Raw genomic sequence first — 20,605 nt, 5'->3', positions numbered from 1 at the left:
TGCCATTCATGAATTTCCAAGAACAGCAGTAAATCCAAAACTTGCTGCTCAGTTCAATTGTGTCCCTTACTCACATGAGTATGTAATTAATTGGATTGCTCATGTGAGTGACAGTTACAGGATGGGTCTCTTACACCAGGTGCTTAAATCTAAGAGCATGTAATTTAAATCTAAGAGATTGTACCCTGCTACAACAATAAGAGGGAATAAATCCCCCCTCTATGCCCCCGATGCACCCACATAGACTATGCCCAGATTGAGGACCCTGGACACAGGGATTGGGAAAGTAAGAGCTCTGGAGCAGATACAAGTGAGGACGGAGTGGGCAGAGTCATGGCTTCACCCACCCCCCACATGCCAGTCAATGATGTTCACTGAGCGCTGAAAAGGGGTATAGTAATTTACCCCCTCCTAATGCAAGTGGGAAGCCCAGGGAGGAATCACACCCAAAGTTAGTAGAAAGAGTCTGTCTTACTGTGCAAATGGGTATTGATCTGTTTGGCACTGTAGTGCTCCCCTTCTAGCTTCAAAATCCATTGAAGCACTAAATATAACAAGGTCTTTGTGACACATCTGCAGGTCAGTTCAGTACAGTATGTTCCAGTGTCTACTAGAACAAAGGGGTCCTTGCCAACCTCCCCCAGTCTCGGCAGACTTGGAATAATAGAAGTGTTATGTAAAAAATGGAGCAGCATTTCCGTACCAATCAGCTACAAAAACAATTCTGGAAGGCGAGGTAGGTCAGTGGTATGGGTTGACTCAATTCCCCTAGCATCCTCAAGAGTATCTGCCACTAGAAACATATCGGGTCAGCCTAAAATCACCTATTATTGCTTAGAATTTGAGGATACCTGTGTCATGGTTACAGAGCTAGCTACATCTGTGCCTCCTTCTCTGGTCTCCCCAAGTGCACTGGCCTTTGCCCTCAGGCCTCGTGCGCCTCCTGGGATGGAATTCTGGGATTCCCCCACCAGATCCCGGGCTATAGTACACTGAGGATCAATTGTGCTTACCTAGCGGGTCCGACTGGGTTCATCACCAGCTGCAAGCCTTTCCTTTGGGAGCTCTGACCAGTAGCGTATACAGGGACCAGGCACTTTTCCTTCTCTTAAGAGTAGGAACAAAGGATAGCAAAAGAGCAAAAGGTTTTTAAAACAAGAAACGGTCTATACACATGCCTACCTTACCTAAAGGCTTGCCATCCCTTGGCAGAGACTCTCTTCATTGTCTCTTCCAACACCTGCCCATCCCTACCCTTGAGAGTGTCACTTTTATGCCCCCCCCCCCGAAGTCCTTTGTCTCAGGCATTTGCTTCTCCTGTGTTTACAACTTTTGATCCTTTCCCTTGGCAAGCTAGGCTGGTGAGCTCTGCAGGTGGTCGGAGGTAGAACCTCAAAGCAAATGGCCCTGAAGGGTGTTTTAAGTGTTAGCCAATGGGTAGTTATCTGAAGCCATTATACTCTTTCTGGCCTTGAATCAACCCCATGTTTTCATACAGTTACCCCGCTTAAAACAGACACATATGGAGCATATAGCATTCATAAATGTTGCAAAGCAGTCTCATGTCCTTCACAACTAAAATACTGCAATAATCCAGAAAGTAAATAAATATGCAGGGACCATTTTACACAATTGGTTCTGTACGGGGAGACTTTGGCAAATGAGTAAATTGCCTGAAACCACTATGGCTTATTGCTAAAAGCAGCCAAGTCAGCAGGCTGTAAATTAGCCATGTCAGCAGGCTTAACTTAACCAAGGCAGGAGGGGAAGGGCGTTTTTGGGTGCCACAGGGAGGGCAGCTTGACCCCGCATCCTTCCTGATAATACTTGTGTTGAAGTTGCTGATACATGCATCTTAGAAGAGCAGGATGTGCCCCAGGAATGTCTATTGGGGCCTCAAGGCTGCAAACTCTGGAAAAACCCACACCTGGTTAATCGATAATCAGAAGGAGCCTCTTGCTTGCTCATTGGAACTGCTTGCTTAACAAGTTTTCTTTAAGGGACATGTCATTCTATTAGTCATGTATAAATAAGGGGGACTCTTCAGGACTGGACTCTCTCTCTCTGGATGCATCTTGTGTTTCCCAGCGGCAGATGGGCTTCCACTGTGCCACTCGAGAGCCACGCTCAGCTTTGGTAATTATCAAGGGTTGGGGATGTTTTACTAACCTCTTGCGGATGTGTGTATAAGTTCTTGAGACTAAGTAAAGTTTAGCTTTAAGTGAAAGCACTCTTGTGTTGTCCTGTTTGTGCCAGCCATCTATCGGTCGGACGGCCGTGTCGCCCCTGATTTATTTCCCGACACCACCTCGCACAGAGTAAAAGTTACCAAGAGTTTTGTGTTGAAAGAACCCCGGGTAACAGTTCCAAACAAATAATTTAGTGTGTGCTCTGTGGCAACCTGGACCAAACTATATGAAAAAGACCCAGGATTGGGCTGCACACAGATGGAACAGACTAGAAAAGATTGAAAAGAAACTATGGCAGCGCCATTACATTTAAAAATTAAGTTTTTCCATTAATTGAATATAAAAATTAATAATGCATCCATAGAATAGCCCCTGTTTTACTTATTCTGTATTGAAATCCATTTAGTTTACACTGTTCCCACATCTTCAGTTTTCAATATGCTGCAGACTTTTGCATCACCAAAGCATTGTCTTTGTATTGACAAAGACTATTTACGTCAGAGAAATCACAGAAATAGCTGGCGGGTTTTGACACATGGGGCAGTGTAGAAGGCAGTTTTGGATTGAGGGGGATAAGTACATTATTTGGATGTTTCTGCTAAAGTGATTAGCAGTGAAATGCCATTTCAATTTTAATCTTTTGCTGTCAGAGTTCGCAGCACCTGTTGAGCCAAAGCAGCAGCTCATACATCACAGAACTCGTTTCAGGCTGTCTGCAGACTCAGGAAGACATCACTGCGTTGGTTATACTCCAGTTTACACTTTCAGAGTTATTTGCACAACCAGGAAGGCTAGACACATTTTTTTAAAATGAAAGTTAAGATTCTGGTGCATAATTCTGCAGCAACAGAGAGAGGAAGAAGTGAATTCTGTGGCCAAGGAACCATGGACTATACATGGCCCGGGCAAAGAAACCCAAAAAACTTTGAGTTATAATGCTCTGAGGGAAACTGAGGATAGCATATTCTGAGGACTGAATGTCAGAGTTGTGAGTGGTTCAGATCTGGGGTTTATCCTGTTATAGCGATAGGGATCAGAAACAGGGCTAAATCCTCCCATCAGTGACATTGGTATGAATCCAGAGTAACTCAGCCAAATCACTCTGGACTTACATTGGTGTATCTGAACACAAGATTTGCCCATGAAGTTCAGATCTAGGTTCAAACCTTCCCTATGTTTGGGTGTGTTCAGATCGAGCATTTTGATTCAGGCCCATGTGTTTGTTATAGTGACAAAGGAGCAATTTCAAAGAGGAACATCAGTAAGTTTTTGCAGACTGATTTGATGCCTACTTTTACTCTTCTATTCATTAAAGAAAAGTCTGCTCTTGGCTCAGTCTTGGTATATTTAAATATGCCACAGCTTGGTTAGTATATCTGAATAGGCCACTTCTGAGACACCAGGAACACTTATGGGGGAAAATGTGTGACAGTTACAGATGTATTTCCCTTCAGAGTGATGCACTTTTTATTAGTGGTTTGCTTGGTTTGAGGGGTTTCACTTTTGAAGGGAAAGGAAAGGTTACATCATTTATTTTTCCTAAGCAAAAAAAAACCCAGAAAAGATTTGCAGATTTTAATTAAAACCAAATTACTCAAAGGTGGAGTGTGGCATTTCTCTGCTAGGCCACGTTTCACTATTATCAAGAGTGAGCGAAAAGCAGATTTTTCTATTGCACCTTAATAGTGACATCCATCCACAATTCCCGCCAATTATCATCGGCCACAAACAGCCATTCATTTGGAAGTCAAAAATACTGCAACTTTATACATCATTAACAACGAAACCCCTACAATTTATACATGTCTTCCTGTTTCTGTTAGGAAATGAACGGGGAGGCAGCGTAGTCTCATTTCAAAGCAGAGGACTGTCGGTGAGGTGTCCTACATTCTATTGTTGACTCTACAACTAGCTTGCTGTGTGATCTTGGGCAAGTCACTTTACCTCTCTGCACCCACCACTTCTGTAAAATAGGGATAATAATACACACCTGCTTGTATAAAGTGCTTTGAGGTCCTCTGATTCCGGGTGTTAAATAAGTGCAAATTATTGTCAGAATTTTCAAAAGAACTTGGCAGAATTGGTCATTGGATAGCCCCCATGCCATAAAGTATCTTTTTTGAGATGGGGCATCCAGAACTGCACACAGTATTCAAGGTGTAGGCAAATCATGGATTTATGCAGTGGCATTAAGATATCTTCTGTCTTATTATCTATCCCTTTCCTAATGATTTCCAACATTCTATTAGCTTTTTTGACTGCCGGTGCACAGTGAGGAGATGTTTTCAGAGAACTATCCACAGTGACTCCAAGATCTCTTTCTTGAGTGGTAACAGCTAATGTAGATCCCATCATTTTATACGTATAGTTGGGATTATGTTTTCCAATGTGCATTACTTTGCATTTATCAACATTGAATTTCGTCTGCCATTTTGTTGCCCAGTCATCCAGTTCTATGAGACTCCTTTGTAACTCTTTGCTGTCAACTTTGGACTTAACTATTTTGAGTACTCTTGTATCATCTGCATACTTTGCCACATCACTGTTATCCCTTTTTCCAGATCTTTTATGAATATATTGAACAACACTTGTCCTACTACAGATCCTTGGGGACCCAGCTGTTTACCTCTATCCACTGTGAAAACTGACCACTTATTCCTACCCTTTGTTTCCTATCTTTTAACTAGTTAAGGATCCATGAGAGGTACTTACTTTACTTAAGAGCCTTTGGAGAGGAACCCTGTCAAAGGCTTTCTGAAAGTCCACGCAAAAAGAAAAGGAGTACTTGTGGCACCTTAGAGACTAACCAATTTATTTGAGCATGAGCTTTCGTGAGCTACAGCTCACTATATCCACCGGATCACCCTTGTCCACATGCTTGCTGACACCCTCAAAGAATTCTAGTAGATTGGTGAGCCATAATTCTTCCCCAACATATCATGTTCATCTATGTGTCTGATAATTCTTTTCTTTACTATAGTTTCAACCAATTTGCCTGGTCCTGAAGTTAGGCTTGCGAGTCTGTAATTGCCAGGCTCACCTCTGGAGTCTTTTAAAAAATCAGCATTACATGAGATATCTTCCAGTCATCTGGTACAGAGGCTGATTTAAGCAATAGGTTACATAGCACAGTTAGTAGTTCTGCAATTTCATGTGTAAGCAGAGTCAGGATGAGCTCTACCCTGACATCTGGTGGCGAGTCATGGTGGGTTGTGGAAAAGAACTTCCGGGGCTGATCACATTTGCATAGGAACACCCACGCCGCCTAGCATGAGCCCATAGCTGCCCAAATGGTCACTTTGGCTTCTGTGGGATCCCCAGTTTCTCTGTTATTGGGGCAGGAAGAATAAATTGTTATTATCCTGATTATGTGAATCAAGGACAGTGGAACTGTATTTGGCCTTTTGCTATGATGGAGGGACTCGCCATCAACTAAGTAGCAGTCGCTAGGCAAGAGACATGGGTTTCAAAACTCAGTGAATTGAGAGAGGCTGGGGACAGGTAGTAATACCTGATGGTATGGGACCCCCTGGTGAGGGCTCTACATTCTAATTGCACTTCCTCCTCTCTCTACTGTGGAATATCAGAGCTAATTTTGATTCCATTAGGAGACTAGTTACAGGCTGCTGAGCTGAATTCACTTTGGGCCAATGGTACACCAGCACTGAGGCTCCCCTACTACAAGCTGAAACCACAAAAGAGCTGAAATCACTGAGTGTTGTGTTAAGTAGTGGGGGGGGGCCTGAAGATAGATTGTAGAGCAGTTTGTGGGGATGGCTGGAGCGGCTCATGGGATGGCTGGCAGAGCAGAGCGGCTGGTTGAGCAGAGCAGTTCGTGGGGGCGGCTGGAGCGGCTCCTGGGGGCAGCTGGCAGAGCGGAGCAATTCATGGGACGGTTGGTGGGGCAATCGGCTTTGAACCACGTAAGGTGCCCCTTAACCATCCCATCTTCACCCAGGTTGCGAGGTAAAACTGTAGATAAACTTTCGAACTCTGGCACTGCACTGACCAGGGACAGAGACTTTTGGGTCGTTGGACTTTTGGGACTTTGGGTTGCTGAACTCAAGAACCAAAGGGAAAGGGCATGCCCCAATTTGCTTGGGGTGGGTTTTTGCTCATGGGTTGTGTTATGAATCCTGTTGGTGGTGTTTCCCCAACATAAAGCCACATTGTTTCTCTCTGTTATTAAAAGGCTTTTGCTACACTCAGACTCGGTGCTTGCGAGAGGGGAAGTATTGCCTCTTGGAGGCGCCCAGCGGGGGTGGTATATATTTGTCCCAGGTCACTGGGTGGGGGCTCGAGCCAGTTTTGCATTGTGCTATTGGAATGGATCCCCTAGATACTGAACCCGGCCCTTGTTGCTGCCAACTCTGACCGGCAGAAGGGTTACACATGTAAGAATTCCTTCAGAACTCTTGGATGAATACTATCTGGCCCTGGTGACTTACTACTGTTAAACCTCCTCTATTGACACCTCAATCTGAGACAGTTTCTCAGATCTGGAGTACTGTGTCCAGTTTCTCAGATCTGGAGTACTGTGTCCAGTTTTGGGCCCCATACTACAAGAAGGATGTGGAAAAATTGGAAAGCATCCAGCGGCGGGCAACAAAAAATGATTAGGGGACTGGAAGACATGATTTATGAGGACAGGCTGAGGGAACTGGGATTATTTAGTCTGCAGAAGAGAAGAATGAGGGTGGATTTGATAACTGCTATCAACTACCTGAAAGGGTGTTCCAAAGAGGATGGATCTAGACTGTTCTCAGTGTACCAGATGACAGAACAAGGAGCAATGGTCTCAAGTTGCAGTGGGGGAGGTTTAGGTTGGATAGTAGGAAAAACTTTTTCACTAGGAGGGTGGTGAAGCACTGGAATGTGTTACCTAGGGAGGTGGTGGAATCTCCTTCCTTTGAGGTTTTTAAGGTCAGGCTTGACAAAGCCCTGGCTGGGATGATTTAGTTGGGGATTGGTCCTGCTCTGAGCAGGGAGTTGGACTAGATGACCTCCTGAGGTCCCTTCCAACCCTGATATTCTCTGATTCTATGATCTGTCATCTAAAAAGAATAGCTCAGGTATGGCAATCTCCCTCACATACTCTGCAGTAAAGACCGAAGCGAAGAATTCATTTAGCTTCTTCACAATAGCTCTGTCTTCTTTGAAAGCTCCTTTAGCACGTCAATTGTCCAGCGCTCACACTGTTTGGCAGGGTTCCTGTTGCTGACGTACCTAAAATTAATTTTGTGTCTTTTGCTAGTAGCTTTTCAGACTCTTTTTTGGCCTGCCTAATTTATACTTTTCCACTCGATTTGCCAGGACTTACGCTCTTTTCTATTTTCCTCTGTAGGATCTGACGTCCAATTTTTCAAGGATGCCTTTTCGGCTCTAACTGCCTCTTTTACTCTGTTGTTTAGCCCTGGTGATTTATTTTTTTTATCTCTTGCTGACTTTTTAAAAATTATTATTTGGGGGATAAATTTAATTTGAGCCTCTATCATGGTGTTTTTAAAGAGCTTCCATGCAGTTTACAGGCATTTCACTCTTGTGACTGTTCCTTTTAATTTCTGTTTAACTAGCCTCCTCATGTTTGTGTAGTTCCCCTTTCTGAAGTTAAATGCTACTCTGGGGGGTTTCTTTGGTATTTCCCCGCTACATGGATGTTAAATGGAATTACATTATGGTCATTATTACCAAGCGGTTCAGCTCTATTCACCTCTTGGACCCAATCCTGTGCGCCACTTACACTAAATCAAGAATTGTCCCTCCCCTTGTGGGTTCCAGGACAAGCTGCTCCAAGAAGCAGTCATTAATGGTGTCTAGAAATTTTCTCCTCTGTATCCCATTCTGAGGTGACATGTTCCCAGTCAATATGGAGATAGTTGAAATCCCCCATTATTACTGGGTTTTCTGTTTTTGTATCCTCTCTAATCACCCTGAGCATTTCACAGTCACCATAACCATGCTGGTCAGGTGGTCAGTAGTCTATTCCTATATTCTTATTATTCAAGCATGGAATTCTATCCATAGAGATTCTCTGGTACAGTTTGATTCGTTACGATTTTTACTATATGTGACTCTATGCTTTCTTTCACATATAGTGCATATAGTTTTCACATATAGTTTCACAACAGTGCAACCTACTCTGTCATTCCTATATAGTTTGTACCCCGGTATTACCGTGTCCCATTGATATAATTGTTCTACCAAGTTTCTGTGATGCCTATTACATCAGTTATCCCCATTTTACAGATGGAGAGCTGAGGCATGGACAGGCTAAGTGACTTCTCCACTGTCACATGGAAGGTCTATGGAAGAGCAGGAAACTGAACCCAGATTCTCCCAAATCCCAGGCTAGGGTCCAAATTACTGCACCATCCTCTGCATCCTCTGTTGAAGTAAACTTTTAAAAACTCCCATGCAGCCTTTAAAACACCAGCAATACAAGGTCTAACATTTTTACATGCAGGACCAAATTGAGAAAGAAAGGAGCTGGAGGTCTATGCACAAAGCATGAATATATGCACCACGTTATTAATAATATTTAGCATTTAATGCACATACTTAATATATTTAAATCAATTTTAAGACCTTATTTAATCCTCACAGTCCCCAAAAGAGGTAGATAAATAGGTAACTATTATTATTCACACATTACATAAAGGGAAACTAAGAAACAGATGTTAAGTGATTTGCCCAAGGCCACCCAATGTGTCAGTGGCAAACTCTTGACTAGAATCCTGGTACCCCAACTCCCAATCCCTCGCTGTAAGCACTGGATGAAGCTACGGCTCATTTGGACAGGTAGTTTCCACGATACTGACTGCATGTTCAATCTCCCAACCTCTGCATGCCACTGCAGTAACTCTGCTTATAAACGTGTACGTGCATGTGAGATAGGATGACTTATAAAAACCTGGTCTGAAGGGCACGTTGGTCCTGAGTGCATGTTCCCTTTGCAAACATGGAAATCTGAAGGGCATGTGTCAGACATTAACCCTTGTGTGAGGGTGGTGCTCTTCATCTTGTGCCCAATCCAAACCACAATGGGACTCTTTGCACTGATTTCAGCAGGCTTTAGATCAGGCCCTTCACCGAAAATGTAACAAGAGGAGGCAGAGCTTGCAAAAAAACAAATCACTGTTCAAGTCCATGCTCCATTATTCTAAGCTCACATTGTATTTAGTTCATAATTGTACTTTTATCTTGTTATTTAAAGCCCCATGAGAAGCTTGAAAATATATTATCTTTCTCTTGTTAATTTTGTCCTCCACTTAGCCAAACAGATTCTTCCTCACTCTCATTTGAAGCTCACTCAAATGAATAGCACTGTTTCTCTTTAAACAGCAATAACTTCAATTTGTATGACACCAAAAATAAAAATCTCTCTGTGCCAGCATCAATGAAAATATCAGCACAGCCCCCGGAATAATGTTTATGAGATAATTCCTACTGTGGGGTTGGCAGATGGAGAATGAAATGCTGCATTTTGAAATATATTGGCTATATATTTTTTTTAATTCTCTCAGTGATGGAGAATGATACATTTTGGAGTATTTAGAATTTGGTCTTGACCCAGCTCAGTAGAAAGGCTTGTATGGACTTAAATGGGAGTTGAATTGGGCCATACAATTACTGTAGTATTGAGCTAATCTTGGATTTAGAAGCATTAGACAGAATCATGTGATCCATACTCAGGACTAGAGCTGTTTGGAAAATGAAATTCCATTCCCCAGGAAATTCCAATATTTTGACACTTGTTTTTGTCCCAAAACAGGACACACACACACACACACACCAAAAATGTTCATGGAACAAAAAGTTCTGGAAAATTTGAATTTGGAAAAATTGAAACAAACTTTCGACATATCCAATCAAAACATTTTGTTTAAAAATGTCAACATTCCAAAATGTCAGTTCAAAACAGAACACTATATTTTGAATTTCCCCATTAAAAAAAATTGATCAAAAGCTAAATTTTTCCCAGGAAAAAATTTGATTTTGACAAAACTCCATATTTAATTGTGAAAGTGCTTCAGCTGAAACAGTTCTGCTCAGGACCCTAATGTCTCCACCTTTGCTCCAAGTACTCCCCATGCAAAGGAGAACCTGTGTGTACAGATCTCCCCTTGGCAGAGGGCTCTCCATGGGGTCAGGAATCTGGCTGGGAAGGAAGCTGGCTGCAGGGTAGGGCTCAAAGAGACATGCAGCCACCCCCTCTGTACACCCCAGGAAGAATTCACTCAGAAGTTAACACAGCCACAGGCCGCATTATCCTTTGTGTGGCATCTCTTCTGCACCATGACCAATCCTCTTAAAGGACAAATTCCTGGGCAGCCATTGCCAGGGAAAGGCCGGGTAGCATGACTCCAATGAAGCCGTGCTGATAGGGATGTGGAGGAGGCATATGTAAGTGAGGGAATGGTCTCGCTATTGTGGGGAACTTTCCTGGGTTATACACGGCCCCGATGAGACGGGCTAGCGAAAGGATCTGAGTCCTCACTCCCACTTCCTTTACCGAGAGGCCTGCCTGACCTCAAGGGCTCCCCTTTCCACTCTCCTGTGTGGCAGAGTCCTCATAACCCCAACAAGGCTGGGCCCAGGATTCCTGGGGGGCTCGACCCCCAACCTTGTCATGGTCACTTACGGCAGGGGCTAGGGTGTCCCCACTCCTGGGTGCGCTCTCCACACTAAGCACTTCCCTGGCCCACTGATCATTGCATACAGTTCAAAGCAAATACAATTTATTAAACCAGGGCTTTGGAGCAGAGCCTGGAGCTGGAGCGCGGAGCGGCTCCGGAGCAGTGGAGCTGCAGGTTTTTGCCTAGAGCTGGAGTGGAGCCAGAGCACAGCTCCAAAGCCCTGTATTAAACAGCAATCAATTTTTAAAAAATAAGGAAAAAATTAGAAAGGTTAAAGGAAAACATGTCACCCTGCTCTGTGGCACGGGAACATCACAACCAGCATCTCTGGAATGTCAGGGAAGTCCACAGTCTGTCCCTCACGTGTCCCCAGCCTCCTTCACAGGCCCTGGCTGTGCTGCAGGGATGCTGCAGGTCGGACACTTGTTCTGGAGGTGGCCACACGGTCTCAGGCTCTAGGTGGCAGGACTCTTCTTCCCAGCGTCGCCCCCGCCCCGTCGGGGTTACGATCCCCCTCCAACTCTGGCCTGCAGGGCCTCTTGGCTGGGGGTGTCTCCCCACTCTGGGCCTGCTGCCTAGGGTCCCCCTCGCTTTCCTCAGCTGCTCACCACACCCAGCTCCGGACTCCACCCCCAGCTCCAGCTCCACGACTCTGCCTCAGCACAGCTGCTTCTGCTCTGCCTCCAGTTCCCGGGGCTGCTATTCTGGCCCCTTTGGCTCTGGTTGCTGCAGCTCTGCCCCCAGCACTGATCTGTTCCCCCTGGGCTGCTTCTCTGGTTCTCTCTGGCTCTGGTTCGCGCAGCTCTGCTCCCCAGCTCAGCTTGGGCCCCTGCTCTCTCTTTAACTCAGCCCCGCGCTGTTTCAGGCAATTCCAGCTCACATGGAGGATGCAGACCCCCCGGCCTCCTGACTCCCTCATTATCCTTCCCGTCCTGTCAATCAGGCTGACCTGGACCATTGGCCTCTCCCCATTGTTCTTGAGGACTGTCAGTCACAGGGTCCTGATTTCCCATCGACCCTTCCCCTTCCTTTTGGTACTGGGAGCTAGCCAACCAAAACACCCCCACTGAGTTTTTGTAAGGGGCCAACAGTCCCCTTACACATAGGTTAATGTGGAAACACAGGATCTGGGATGTTTGGGGAATCCATGACGTTAGTGGAATCCTCTGCAAATTCCATGGTATGTGTGGAGGAACTAACCCTGCCCGCAAAAGAACATTCTTAGGGCATTCTGGGCCTGATCCAAACCCTTTGATGTCAGTTTAAATGGGCTTTGGGAGGAAACCTCAAAGACATTTCCTCCCGAGAGTTTCTGTGGGAAGGAAGGAACTAGGCCACGGAAGGTGTGTCTACATAGCAACTCGACACCCGTGGCTGGCCCGTGCCAGCCAACTCAGGCTGCGGAGCTGTTTCATTGCTGTGATGATGTCCAGGCTCAGGCTGGAACCGGGCTCTAGGACTCTGTGAGGTGGGCAGGTCCCAGAGCCCAGGCTCCAGCCTTAGCCCGGAAGTCTACACAGCCATGAAAGCCCCACAGCCTGAGCCCCAAGAGCTGAGTCGGCAGTCATGGGCCTGCCATGAATTTTTCTTTGCTGTGTAGACGTACCATCAGTTTACTCGAGTAAGAGCTTCAGAATTGGGTCCTTGTATTTCATCTCTCTCTAACATATATTTTTAAAATAATGAAAAAAAGGATATCTTTTCCCACAAACATGGCAGCACAAAGTGTGCCTATCCCACTGGGCTTGCCCCTATACCGACTGAAGTAAAAGGAAAGATTCTCATTGACTTCAATGGGCTTTGGCTCAGGCCCATCATCTGGTGCGGATGCATTGGCTGTTGGGATACCTAAACACACCTAAAGCTGAGCAACACACGTCAAAAGCAAATCTCTTATTATGAACCAGCTCTATAATAAACCTTACTATGCATTGCCTCTTATAGCTTCACAGATTTATATATTTTATTCCTAAAATAAAAGGTTGTAACCCCCGCCACACACCACACAACACAACACACACACACACACTCTCCTTACAGTGTGTATGATAACACCCATTTTTTCATGTTCTGTGTGTATATAAATCTCCCCACTGTATTTTCCACTGAATGCATCCGATGAAGTGAGCTGTAGCTCACGAAAGCTTATGCTCAAATAAATTGGTTAGTCCCTAAGGTGCCACTAGTACTCCTTTTCTTTTTACACACACAAGAATCATTTTGAAAAGCCCAAGAATCCAATCAATGCTAGTATTTAGTGCCATCTCCAGACAGACACAGCCCTGTCTATGAGCTGGATTCTGATCTCACTTTCACTGCAGTAAATCAAAAGTAGCTCCACTGAAATCTTTGGTTTTACACTAGCATGAAGCTGCTGTGAGAGGAGAATCCAGCTCAGTTTTTGGACATTATGAGAGCAACAACTCATATTTCAAATAATAATAATACTATTGAGGGTCTCCATAGTTATACAGTGTAATAAATTCACGGAGATACATAGGCCTCGGAAGACGTCCTTTAACGGGCACAGTCACACACGATGCACAGCTTTATACATATATCTGCATAACAGAGACACCCCGCAGAGGCTCCATTGTGCTAGGCACTGTATACAGTTATACACACACACACAAGCAGATCATGTTCCCAGTGGAGGAACAGTTCCACGGGACACTGGTAGAAGTCCAGGGAAAGGGGGGAAGGAGCTGCATACTGCACCAGAAAGCAAGGCTGATGCTGAGAGTTGGGTCAGGAGTGGCAGCAGCCGAGTGAAGGCTGCTCTAGCAGCAGTCATTTGGATTCTCCCCCACTTCGGGAGCTGAAAGCCCTAAAAGAGAATGCTTCACAAGTCACTAAGAGATGGAGGAGAGTCTGCACAGCCAGCGATCATGCCCCAAACTGAGGAGCTCTGGACTAGTAGGAAGTGACCCAGGGGAAACATAATTTGGAGTAGCCCAACAACTGGGACAGATGCTTTAATAAACCCCTAAAGCCTCAGGCTCAGACCCACTGGAGTGGGTGGGCCTGGGTCCCCCTACTTTCTCCCTCTCCCTCTGCTCCTCCGTAGTGACAGAATCTCTGGGGGAGCAACTGGAGCAGGCAGGGGTGACTGAGGCCACAGCTGGGCCCCCCTCTGGGATGACTAGGCCAGCAGAAACCTGACCACTAGACCAGCTGGTCATCGGATCATCCTGCTATACACACACACACACACACACACACACAAAGACAATCTAGGGTTCCAATTCATGACAGGATTAAGCCCAGGTTTAACTGTAAGCGTTCGTTAAAGTCCCAGTAGGGATCTCTCATAACTAGACAGCTAAGGGTAGCCTAGAATTCCTCCTTACCTGTAAGGGGTTAAGAAGCTTAAATAACCTGGTTGGCACCTGACCAAAAGGGCCAATGGGGAAAGAAGATACTTTCAAATCTTGCGGCGGGGTGGGAGGGAGAGGTTTTGTTTTGTGTGTTCTTTTGGGAAGCAAAGAAGCATCAGGTCAGAAAACTCCTTCTCCCATAAACCATCCTAAAAGTCTCTCATATTACACAAATTGTAAGTAAAAGCCAGGCAAGGCATGTTAGATTATCTTTTGTTTTGCTTGTGAATTTTTCCTTTGCTGGAGGGAGGTTTATTCCTGTTTTTTGTAACTTTGAAACTAAGCCTAGAGGAAGTTCTGCTGTGTTTTTGACTCTTTTGTTACCCTGTAAAATTATTTTCCATCCTGATTTTACAGAGGTGATTTTTACCTTTTTTAAAATAAAATCCTTCTTTTAAGAACTGGACCAATTTCTCTATTGTCCTAAGACCCAGGAGTTTGGGTCTGTGATCACTTTGTAACCAATTGGTTAGGATATTATTCTCAAGCCTCCCTAGGAAAGGGGGTGTAAGGGCTTGGGGGGATATTTTGGGGGAGTAGGAACTCCAAGTGGTCCTTTCCCTGATTCTTTGTTAAGTCACTTGGTGGCGGCAGCGTACCTTCCAAGGGCAAAGAATTTGTGCCTTGGGGAAGTTTCAACTTAAGGTGGTAGAAGTAAGCTTGGGGGTCTTTCATGCAGGTCCCCACATCTGTACTCTAGAGTTCAGAGTGGGGAAGGAACCCTGACAGGATCTTTGCCTGACTTGTGACATAAATAGACAAATCAAAGGGTGGGATAAATGAACTATTCTTATCCTCATTTTACAGAAAGAGACCTGAGGCATGGAAGGGCCAATCCATTATTTCTGAGCACCCTGTAAAATGCATAAGTGGCATTCTGAGACAGCCAGAAAAACATCAAACCTTTGCTAATATTTCTTTCCCATGGATGCATGGGGAGGCATGACCTGCTGTGCAGACTGAGTGGGAAGCTCTGGAGCCGCTCAGAACATTTTCGACAAAATGTATTTTCACTGAAATATGCTGTTGCGTTGAAGCAGAAAGGTGTTGTGGAGATGCATAGATTTCAGCGAGAAAGTTTCTGAGGTGACACCAGAACTGAAAACTTGCTGGTTTTGCACCAAGGATGGACATTTTTACACTGCTTCATGAAAACATTTGAAGTGTTTGCTTTCATGCCACATTGGAACAAAAAATTTCAAAGCCCTGAAAGCTGTCCCGAAACAGAAAGGTCATCCTGTAACCAGCTCTAGGTGGCTCCCCAGGAATTCTCAGGTCCCAACCCCACAGATTCCTCATGAGAGACACGTAGTAGAAGTTTCTCCACACAACCCCAGGCAGCATGACCGGTCACGCACTCTGCTGCCATTTGCGCTCTCTCCACGGCTGCATGCTCCTAGCTGCACCATGGCATACTAATGCTGCTGTGAGGAGCTAGTGCTGGTCAGACCAGCATCAAACTCTATGACAAATTGCCTGAGATTAAGGCCAGTGTTTTCAAAAGCACCCCCCCTAGTTTGGGGTTCCCAACTTGAGGCACCTCGGGCATGTTTCCAGCGCTGCTGAGCACCCACAGCTCAGAAAGATTTGAGGCTGCCTTCGTTTCTTTTCCCAGATAGCATTCTACGTAGAGCAACTGCTCCTTGGTTCACCTCTTTGGCTGACGATGACCCAAGCCTACATTCCTGTAGAGTCTCTTCCACATGTTACTCTTTCAAAGGGAATCCCCTGGACTTGGTGGGGGGAAAGACAGACAGGGGAGCTTTCAGGCTTGCAACTCCTGTCCTCTCAGACCATATCCAGCACCTTTCTTTCCATCTTTGTTAGAGCTTTGCTTCCCTCCATGCTGGTCAGTAGAGGGGAACATCATTAAAAGGATTCATGTGGAACTCCCTACCACCCCAGGGCTTTCACATCACAGAGGAAGTCCATGTGAAATTTCAGACTGTCCAATGGTGAGAACGTCCCTTCTAATTTCATCGTGTGCATGGAGAGTTTTGAAGAGGCTTCTGCCACTGGGGATTCCCAGGCCAAAAGACAGTCTCAGACAACTCTGCCGTTTTTAGAGGGTGATCCCTAATAGAATTTTTCACCGTTGGTACCAGACCCTCTTGTCACAGGGGGATTTATACAGATAGGAAAAATCTCTGGCACTTCTTTTGGGAAAGGCCTCTCTTTCCTCAGACTTTTGGAAAAGGAGGGATATAATAGAAGTTGGTATTTGCGTGTGTGGTTGGGGTATCATTTAGATTTGATTATGATCTCTGGTTGGTTACTGATCAAGAAAGGTACCGGACGGAAAACTACAGATACTCCAGTCTCTGTTTAGCCACAAAAGAGATACAGCACCGTCGGCCACAGTGCACGTGTATATCTTGCTCCACCATACAAGTGCCTCACTACCCGAAGATCACCTCTCAGGAACCGCTCAGCCTCCCCGCTAATTCAGTCCTTGGCCTCTACTGAGGCTCCCAGTAGGTTGCAAAAATTGCTACATGAACACCTATCCCTAGGAATTGGACAGATACAAGCAAATCTCTTGGCAGGTCACTGCTGGTTCTATGTTGTTGTGGAAAATGGTAATTTTGAGTCTTCGTACATGGTAATTCATAACTAAATAATTTTTATGATGGTGTCATAACTTGTCAAACAAAGTCTGACCAGTCTGAGCCTGGAATTTTCCAGAGGAGCCTAAGGGAGTCAGGCACCCAAAACTCATTCATTTGAAGTCGGGTGCCCACCTCCTTGAGGAATCTTTGGAAAGGCCAGCTGGAATCTTTGCAGACCTGTGAATCTGGCTGCGCACATTTGCATTCAATATATGAGCTAGCAGGAGCTTTGATTTTTGTTCTGCCTTGCTAGTTTCATCTGTAACACAAATGCTTCCAACCTTGACCTGTCTGAAATGATAAATTCTGCCATCTGGCCACTCCCCCATAGTCCACAGCCTTTTAATTCTTATTTAAATAGCTGCATTTTCTTCTTCTCTGTGGAAGCGGGCCAGTGTAAACTCAGGTGGAGGACAGACATTCCTGTCCCCCATGGGCAGCAGACAAGTGTCCAGACAAGGTGAAGACTCGCCCCTGGAACTGGCATCCTTCACGGTGTTTTGACTTTGGCAACCTTTAAGGAACCATCGCTTGTCACATACTTAGTCTGTAAGCTCTTTGGGGCAGGGACCATTTTTTGTTCTGTGTTTGTACAGCACCTAAACACAATGGGGTGCTGGGCCATGGCTGGTGCTCCTCAGTGCTACCACATTTCAAATAACAATAACCATCACCAATAATAGCAGCTCACCAGTGGTGATGGTGAGTTAACTGAGCTGAATGATTATAATTTGAATACCACTTCTTTAAGGCAAGACACTTATGAGTGGTTGAATATATGAATTAGCATTTCTTTAAATCAGGTGCCACAAGACCACAGAGAGAATCAACATACGAACTCAGCTCTAGCTGCACTTTTGATTTTCTTTAAGACTTTTAGAGGAAAAGAAACATATTTAACTAGACCAGCTGCAAACAACTGTACAAATATTAATGTCACATATCACACCTATGCCAAAGTCCAAGTGCAATAGATGATTTCTAAAATAGTTGTGCTTGTATAGGAAACTAGTCCTACCTGAAATTTAGCCAGTCATGTCCTTATAGATTCAGGAACTTTAAGTCACACTGCTATCATGCTTTTGTTGATAAGCACTATACAGTATTTGAAAAAGTGCCATAATTTTCTTTTAATCATGAATAAAGTACTGAATTTAACATACAATGCAAAGTAATAACATTTCCATTGCTAGCAAGAGCCGCAAAAATCAAACCAGAGATACAATGCCTCTTACAACACCACAGCAAAAGCATCCTTAACAACACACCATAAATAGTAAATTTAAAATGTATTCCTGCCTCAGTAAGCAACTTTTGAAAGAACTCCTCTGCTCTTTGAGATATTTTAAATTCAAATATGGTAAACTTGAAAGAAAGTACTTAAAGCTTGGGATTCCTATGGACATATATTCAAATAAAATGAACTTGAGCAATAGTAAAGGCTTTTTCAAACCTTTTTTTAATTTATACCCAGAAATATAGTGTTATATATTTTACGTTCCAAGCTTTTTATCTGCATCACCAGCTAATGTACAGCGATCATCCGTAACGCTGAGCAATAAGAGTGACGTGAAGTTCACACTCAGCAGGGAATGAAAATGAGCGTTCCTGCTGCACTTTACGTTAGGTTGTCATCTCAGTTCAATAACATAGGAAACATTTCCCCCCCAATTGCTATTCTGTAGCATATGTGTATTACGCCGTTGTTCATATCCGCTATTGTTCTAACAAATAAGAGGAAGAGGACCAGCGTAAAGGAACTATTACTGTCTCTTCTCTCTTAAGTTAAGAGACAGCAAGCATAGGAAGTTAGTGCCACGCATTACAATGTTTAAAACATAGGGCTAAATCTCGAGCATGGTATATAAATACTACGGACAACTGGGGAAGCTAGCACAGAGCTACATTTTGTGCCTTTTCTAACAGTGAAAACAAAAGCAAACCAACTTTTTGAGTTCTGCCTCATTTTAATATTAGTTTCTCCACCTAAAATTGTTCCCATACCAGTTGCATATTGAAAAACTAGACACTTCTGACTACACTCATTTTAAAATAAAAAATGAAAGAGAGTGCCAGAAACACTTAAAGCTTTCAGTTATTTTTTAAAAAATATAAGACATATAAATTGGAAAAGAACAAGAGTAGCATGTAAACTAATTGCATCCCTAAGGGTAGATATGCAGTAAAAGAGCATTTACCGTCTGGTATAGGTGAATTTAATTCAGAAACACTGTAAGATGTTAATGGTGCCACTCTCGCTGAATGTTTCTTCATCCTTTTAAATTGTTCTCCTAAGATGTACACTCACTCCGTCTTTAGCCTCTGCATTGCTTTTGGTCCCCAGTACAATAGTAAACACTCAGCTATGGCTGGAATCTGGTGTTGTTCTGGAGATGCTGCAGCAAGCTATGAGTACTGATTTGCTGTTTCCCTGGGAAACCATTTGCAACACAGTCAAACCATGCTTGACCTCTGCTAACACTTTTCTTTCATTCCATTGTTAAGCGCAGCAGTTAAAATATAAATATATTAGCTAATGCTCTCCTTCAACTTTAAAGTGATGCAACCCCTTTGGATTAAGGCAATGGTTTCACGTATAATATCTTCTCTCTGTTCACACAGCAGACCGGAGCTTTCTCAGTGACAACTGCAGGGGAGTTCTGCAATACAATTTTCTGGTTCCCTTATTGTGACAATATCCTACAATTAAATTAGTTGGTTTTTTTTAAAGTAAACTTTGAATAATGTGTCTCCTAAAGGACACTGAACTCATAAAAGTCCAGGGAAACAGAATATATAGTATCTACCTATCCATCAGCTAGCTAACCTTTATACTGAAGGCAACTTTCTAGTATTCTAGGGCCCTAAAAAAATTGTCACAGTCTCAATATATATATATACAGGCCACAGTTGGTCTAGATTCTTCCCTGCTTCCCGTGAGGCAGCTCCTACACCTTCTCCCTTTCTTCGGTGTTGTTTATGTTGTGGTTGTGAGAAAGTTTAGTTGAAGAAGCCAGTTTGTGTGTCTTTCTATGGACATACAGTGGTGGCCCTTCATATCTTGCCAACATCTGAGACAACTGAGGGGCTGACTCCACCCTCCTTGCTCATTTAAACAGTACCACAGAACTCCATGGGGCTACTTCAGTCAGTAAAGTACTATTCAACATTTATCTAGGTTCATGCAGTGCCCATCACCATGGCTGCAAGAGTGCCTTGGCAAGGGTACCAGAATCAGGGTCTATACAAGTATTTCCAAGTGGATATCGTCAGTGTTTTTTAATAGATTCATAGATTCTAAGACTAGAAGGTAACATTGTGATCTGACCTCCTGCATAACACAGGCCTGAGAACTGCCCCAAAATAATTCCTGTTTGAACTAGACCAAATCTCTCCAAAAACATATGTTTAAGTAGTCCAGATACTTCCTATAGTAACCATGGCAGAGTGCCAGGGAATGCTGCAGGCAGGGAGGTAACTGTGCTGATTTGTCTTGGGTAAAGCTAGCAATAGTCTAAGGGTCACCACTCATCACACTTCATGTCCACCATGCACATGTGGTTTTGGTAACAACCTAGAACAGAAAAGGAGGACTTGTGGCACCTTAGAGACTAACCCATTTATTTGAGCATAAGCTTTTGTGAGCTACAGCTCACTTCATCGGATGCATTCAGTGGAAACTACAGTGGGAAGATTTATATACATAGAGAACATGAAACAATGGGTGATACCATACACACTGTAAGGAGAGTGACCACTTAAGATAAGCTATTACCAGCAGGAGAGCGGGGGGG

At 44.1% G+C, this 20,605-nt stretch overlaps 1 protein-coding gene across 2 annotated transcripts in view; it reads right to left on the bottom strand.

Annotated features, from left to right (window-relative positions):
* Positions 1 to 20,605, bottom strand: part of SLC35F4 (solute carrier family 35 member F4) — a 180,323-nt gene that overhangs the window by 42,024 nt on the left and 117,694 nt on the right. Inside the window, exon 1 of one of the 2 annotated variants that reach the window (XM_073350744.2) lies at positions 19,010 to 19,177. The exons of the other annotated variant lie outside the window; for it this stretch is intronic. Within the exon in view, the coding sequence (XP_073206845.1) occupies positions 19,010 to 19,085 (76 nt within the window). The 5' untranslated portion in view covers positions 19,086 to 19,177. Of the gene's footprint in view, positions 1 to 19,009; positions 19,178 to 20,605 lie in introns of those variants that run through there. 2 annotated transcript variants of the gene reach the window in all.

This window comes from Lepidochelys kempii, chromosome 6 (assembly GCF_965140285.1).
Source record: "Lepidochelys kempii isolate rLepKem1 chromosome 6, rLepKem1.hap1, whole genome shotgun sequence".
NCBI lineage: Eukaryota > Metazoa > Chordata > Testudines > Cheloniidae > Lepidochelys > Lepidochelys kempii.
This window is presented reverse-complemented; position numbering and strand designations above follow the sequence as displayed.